Source organism: Nicotiana tabacum, chromosome 23 (assembly GCF_000715075.1).
Source record: "Nicotiana tabacum cultivar K326 chromosome 23, ASM71507v2, whole genome shotgun sequence".
Classification (NCBI taxonomy): Eukaryota; Viridiplantae; Streptophyta; class Magnoliopsida; order Solanales; family Solanaceae; genus Nicotiana; species Nicotiana tabacum.
The window spans coordinates 68,048,842-68,055,414 of NC_134102.1; the positions used below are offsets into that span (position 1 = coordinate 68,048,842).

The 6,573-nt window shown below is 39.2% G+C and overlaps 1 protein-coding gene across 1 annotated transcript; it reads left to right on the forward strand.

Annotated features, from left to right (window-relative positions):
* On the forward strand, positions 1-3,785 carry LOC107786869 (uncharacterized). The gene is made up of 3 exons (XM_016608376.2): positions 1-292; positions 760-945; positions 3,407-3,785. Exons 1-3 carry the CDS (start codon positions 227-229, stop codon positions 3,596-3,598), a joined length of 444 nt encoding a protein of 147 aa, XP_016463862.1. The 5' UTR covers positions 1-226; the 3' UTR covers positions 3,599-3,785.
* Positions 3,786-6,573: the final 2,788 nt, after the last annotated feature.

Here is a 6,573-nt window from a genome sequence, read left to right on the forward strand (position 1 = left end):
GCTTCACACCCTTTCTGTAGTACATAGAGCAGTATTTTCTCAGGAGACAAGTCGAATCAAGACAAAACCCATCAATACAAGCAATCTTATCAACTCTCTATTCCTTGTTTCTCTGACTATTTTCTAGAAAAATAAGCTGAACTGCTTTGTGAAAAGAAAAAAAAAAGACAAGATCAAAACACACCCTTTTGGGTGAAGTTTTGTTCTGATAGTAAAGAGCCTAATAATGGTGGGAATATTTTCAAGATTTTCTGTCAGCAGAAATGGGCATCGTCGAGCTCAAAGTGCCCTTGTGAGCTTCTCTATCCCTCTCTCTTGCTACTCCTTTCTCTGGTTTTTATTCAGTCAATTCTTGGTAAAGTTGTTAGCTTTATGTTAATTGACTTGTTTCTTGATCTGGGCATCAAGAATTGTTTCTTTATCTCCTTTCTGTATGTTAATCTTTAGTTTTGGTGTGGATTTTCATATTTTTGCTTTTGGAATTTTTGTAATTTGATTAGGACCTTTTGAGATGTGGGGTTGACTAGTTCTTTACTCTCCAAATTGAGTTTGATTTGACTTTGACTATGAAATTATGTTTTGCTGCTTCCATTTCTGTCTTAGGATTCGTAATCATTAAATAAACCATATTGTTTGTATTTTAATTTTCAGAGAGATTTGACTGCTTAAATCAATTGTATCTGATGCTTACTTATTACAGTCCAAACTATATCATCTGGTTTTTATTTGTAATAATTTCTTTTCAATATGAAAATGCAGGGTGAAACAGAAGTGTTGCCTCCAAATACAGAAACAACAGGTGCTGCTACGATAGCTGGAGCTCCCTCTACCACACCTCATGGTATTGAAATTGCAGTTGAGTTCAAACCAGTTGAACACCCGACTGAGCCTCTACACAATGATCGGCCAATTCAATGTCCAATACCAGAACCCTCAATACTGAATGTAGGTTTGCTGTTCTTTTGTATCATGAAGTTGTGGTAGATATCTAGATATGTAAATTTGCTGTTGTTTTCCCTATCAAGCATGTGTATTTGATTGCCGGTGTTGTGATAGAGGTGACTCATCGCCTCTTTCCACATTAAGTTTCTTCTACAGTAAGTTTCTGTATGTGGAATAAAGGACTCTATGTGCAAATATGAAGGTTTAAGAGGTGAGCTCCAAAATCTGGCAAATTTTATAGTCCGCTGGTTTTTCAATCTACGGACATGTGAAGTATGATGTAGTTATAGACGCCCGTCATTTGACTGCATTAAGTCAAAAATCTTTTTTACTGTCTAATTTGGTGATTACCCAGTAGCCTGCAAGATAGTCCTTCTTAGTCCTAGTGTCAGCTTTAGAGTCACCACTGTTCTTACATGAGTCGGAGTTAACTATCTTGTAAGGAGAGACACAATGGCTCATGAAAGAATCAGCTCTTGACATTGTTTGTTTCTTTGTAGCTGCAAGCTGCTGAACCATTTCCAGTAGCTGTTGATAATTTTTGGACGTTCTTTGTATATCATTTTCATTTTCATCTAATTCGGATGTTAAGATTTTTGTTAGCTGCAAAACATAAATTAACCATCATAATTTGTAGGTTTTCCAAAAGTTCACATGATTCATTGTGATTGGTTACAGTATTCTGTTTATTGGACTTCACTGACAAATCTTTCCTAGAGAATGAATGCTTCGTGCACTTTTTCCTTTTGGGTTGGGGAGTAATGACAAAATAAGAACTTAAGAAATCTAAGAATGAAAAGCAAGGAAAAGATGTTGTCAACTTCTTTGCACCCTTCTCTGTCTTCCATTCCCCTCGCTTCATTAATTTCTTTTTTCCGTCCATCTGAACAAGACAAACTGATATTTATAATCAACATTGCAATTGACATTGTTTTCTCTTGTTTCATACTTTACATCGACTCAGTCACACAATTTCCAGTTGTAACGCCTCTTTGCTGTTTTTCTCTTTTTCTCTTTTTCCTGTACAAAAATTTGTTACCAGTTTTCTTTTCATTAAGCATCTGTACTAGTCTCATAATTGGGAAGTGTCGAGTCTCCTCCCACTGTCCTCACCCAGGTCTTAGTTCCATCATACATGTCCTTAATCACTCTAGTGTAAGTTACAGGAACCCTCTAGCCTCCAAACATCTCGATAGAATCTTCATTGGGACTTTATCGTATGCTTTTTCTAGGTCAATGAACACCATATGTAAGTCGCTCTTCCTCTCCCTATACCGCTGCATTAATCTCCTTACAAAATGAATGGCTTCCGTGGTCGTTCGCACCGGCATGAATCCGAACTGATTCTTGAAAATAGACACGCTCCTCCTCACCCTACTTCCACCACCCTCTTCAGTTTGATACTGTGGCTTAGCAGCTTGATACCCTATAGTTATTGCAATTCTGGATATCACCCTTGTTCTTGTACAACAGAGTCATTGTACTCCACCTCCATTCTTCGGGCATCTTCTTCGTCCTAAAAATGACATTAAACAGCCTAATAAGCCACTCCAAGACTGCCCTGCTTGCGTTCTTCCAAAATTCCACCGGAATTTCGTCTGGCCCGCTTGCTCTTCCCCTGCTCATTTTACGCATGATCCACTCGACCTCCTCAACCTTTAGCTTCTCTAATGCAATTTGCTGTCGTGGTCCATATACCACTCACGTTCCCACTACTGCAGACCCCCATAGCTAACAACTTCTCCCCCAACTCCTAAGTTTTTTCCTTCGCCAAGGCTCCTCACTTAATCTTAAGTTGACCATACACAACCTTCTTTTTCCTCTTCGTATGAGGAAAGGAAGAAAAATAAAAGGGCAGCCCAGTGCACTGAGCTCCTGCTATGCGTGGGGGCCCGAGGAAGGGCTGGAAAAGGGTCTATTGTTCGTAGTCTTACCCTGCATTTCAGAAGAGGCTGTTTCCACGGCTTGAACCCGTGACCTTCTCTGGTCCCATGGTAACAACTTTACCAGTTACGCCAAGGCTCCCCTTCCGTATGAGGAAAGAATAACAATTAAAAAAATGTATAAGGAAAGAAAGGGGTTTGCTGCAATTGCTGTACGAAAGACTAATACTTTTCTCGATAGTGTACACAAATGGTTCCAGAGTTGGCAGAGTCATGAGACCTTAATTGGTCACTTTTGAGTGAAGGATAATGTGATTAGAAAATCATACGCCAGTTGCCATCTATATGCTTTGCTTGTTTTCTTCCTCTGTTGGTTATATAATGTCAATGCTCAACTGTTGGATATAGTGGTATGGTTTGTCAAAACCAATGAAGCATTTAATTTATCTTGTTTGAGAGAACAACATAATTACTTTGTATTTCTCAAGAAATAATACAGTTGCGTTGTCTATCTAGCCCCTTTCTATACCTGTATATCTACTTCTTAGGACCTGGGAACTTACACGTTGTGTCACTCACAGGATGGAAGAATATGGAAGGAGCGAGTGTCTGCAGTGAGAAGAAGGGCAGATATTCCAGTTATGCAGGAAGGAACAACTGCAGAGCCTGAGGCTGGAACAAGACCTAGACCACCCATGAATCGTGTTATTCTTCCATCAATCAGTGCGCCCGAACACAGTATCCTCAAGCTATTGGAGGAATCTGGAATTTAGCTGATGCATTGCTGAACCTGTGGCAGAGTACCTCTGTTATACCAGATAAACATGATGTTTCATACTTTACTTCTTTGCAAGTTTCTCTCTTGCTTTATATGAATGCTTGTAATTTTAATTTTTCTAGGAAACTTCACACATTTGCATGTAAATATTTTTTCATACTGATTCAAAATTTAGCGTCCAATTACTTGTTATGGTTTTTGATAGCTGATTGTATCTTCTATTCATGTTTTATAATGACACTGTCTGTGATAAATTTACTCTTAAGACATGCCAACGTATTTATTTGGTGATTAGAATTAAAATATACATGTCAAATCTAAAAATAATTTGAAACAGTCTCTCAAAGGTTGTTTATAGTAATACCTGTAGCTGTGTATACACTCACCCAGAAGTTGAGTTTCTTATAGGTATACACTGGATAACTGGATTTAAATCTGTGAGAGGATCTAGAAATTGAAACTCTTGAGCTCCATAATTTGTACCGAGGGAATTGAAAATCCGGTGAAATTTGGATAATGTTAGATATTAAGATTAAAGACGGGATGGAAGTCAAATAGAGATTGTTAGTTTACAGATATGTATAGTGTAGTCTTGTCCCACATTGGAAGAGGAGTAATATCTCCTTGTAGTGTATAGCTATAAATAAGGACCTCTTATATTATATTTATTATCCAATATCAATAACATATTTTCTCCCGTACTTTCTCATATGGTATCAGAGCATTAGTGAGAAACCCGTCGCTGTGCATCATTCCAGCGACTTCCGGGAAGAAAGACCTCTTCACCGTGCAATTTTCCGGCGACTTAGAAGGCTGTCCGTAAGCAAATTACTTTCTGTTAGTGTTGTGCAAAAACTAACATCACCACAAGACTCATCAGGCTCCGGCGACCAAACTCCAGTCAACTCCACCTGAAAACACACGTCCACGCGCCCTCACGCGCTTGGTAAAGAAAAATTTTCGGCGAGATCTGATCCACGCGCCGGCGCGTGAGCACTGTTCCGACCAGATTTTGAAAAAGTTCCAGTTGAACAGTAGGATCGCCTGGTAATTCCGATCCTACCCTCACTGGTTTTGTTTCATTCTGACCACTTTGAGTTTTTTCCTCAGCTAAAGTAGATTCCGGCGAGCTACAGTGTTTCCAGCGGGAACAATGTTTTTCGGCGCAGAATAGTATTTTCGGCGCAGAACAATGTTCTGTTTTCCTGCTGTAAACAGTGTTTTTCAAGCTTTTTCTTTAGTTTTTTCACCGGAGTTACTTATTCCCACTATTTCAAGTTAACCCTACTACTACATCTCATATCGACATGGGAACCGATGCTTTGAATAGTCGGATGGTTTCTTTAGCAGATTATATTGAGTTCCTTCAGTACAAAGCATGTAAGCAGACATCTTCTGAGATAGCTTCTGTTGTTCAAACAGGTAATAGCGTGGTTTGTTTCTCCCAATCTTCATACTCTGAGTCTTGGGTCTTTGATTCAGGTGCATCAGATCATATTTCTGGTAACAAATCTCTTTTCATTACTATTTCGTATTCTCAATCTCTTCCAAAAGTCACAATGGCCAATGAGTCTCAAACCATGACAACTGCAATAGGTCAAGCAAACCCACTTCCTTCCTTACCTTTAGATTCAGTCCTTTATATTCCCAATAGTCCTTTTAATCTCATAGATGTTAGTCGCTTAGCCAAATCACTTAACTGCGCTGTTTTATTTCTTGATGACCATGTTTTTATACATGAACGCAGTACGGGGCGGATCATTGATACCAGGCGTGAATCAAACGGACTTTATTACCTTATCCTTGCTAAATCACATGGACTCAAATCTTGTCTTCCTTCTACAACTTGTCCCGTTACTGATTCACCAGATTTATTACATAAACGGTTGGGATATCCCAGTTTGTCAAAACTTCAGAAAATGGTATCTGGTTTATCTCACTTATCAGCTCTAGAGTGCGAGTCATGTCAGCTCGGTAAGCATACTCGCTCCCATTTCCCTCGGCGTCTTGATAATCGAGCAGTCACTTTTACTTTAGTCCATTCAGATGTTTGGGGTCCTAGTCGGGTCAGTTCCACCTTGGGATTCCGTTGTCAGTTTCATTGATGATTATTCCAGGTGCACTTGGATATTTTTGATAAAAAATCAATCTGAGCTGTTTTCTATTTTCCAGACCTTCCACGCTGAAATTCAAAATCAATTTGGGGTTTCTATTCGCACATTTCGTAGTGATAATGCCGGAGAGTATTTGTCTTCCCCATTTTAGCAGTTTATGAAATCTCATAGGATTATTCATCAAACATCTTGTCCGTACACATCTCAACAAAATGGGGTAGCTGAAAGAAAGAATAGACATCTTATTGAAACTGCTCGTACCCTACTCATACAATCTCATGCTCCGTTGCGTTTTTGGGGGATGCAGTTCTTACATCTTGCTATCTTATTAATCGTATGTCATCTTCAGCTATCCAGAACCAAGTTCCATTCTCTGTCATGTTTTCCCACTTACCTTTGTTCTCTCTTCCACCCCGTATCTTTGGAAGCACTTGTTTTGTGCATAACCTTACTCCAGGAACAGATAAGTTAGCTACTCGTGCTCTTAAGTGCGTATTTCTGGGTTTCTCGAGACAGAATGTAGTTGCTCGATCTAGAGTGCAAGAAACAAAATGTAGTTGCTCGATCTAGCGCCGAAGCCTAATATCGGGCCATGGTTATGGTGACGTGTGAGTTAGTTTGGGTCAAGCAGTTGCTCAAGGAGTTAAAGTTCGGAGAAATCAGCAAGATGGAACTAGTGTGTGATAACCAAGTTGCTCTTCATATTGCGTCAAATCCGGTGTTCCATGAGAGGACTAAACACATTGAGATCGACTGTCACTTTGTCAAAGAAAAAATACTTTCAGGAGATATTGTCACAAAGTTTGTAAAGTCGAATGATCAACTAGCAGATATTTTCACTAAGTCTCTTACTGGT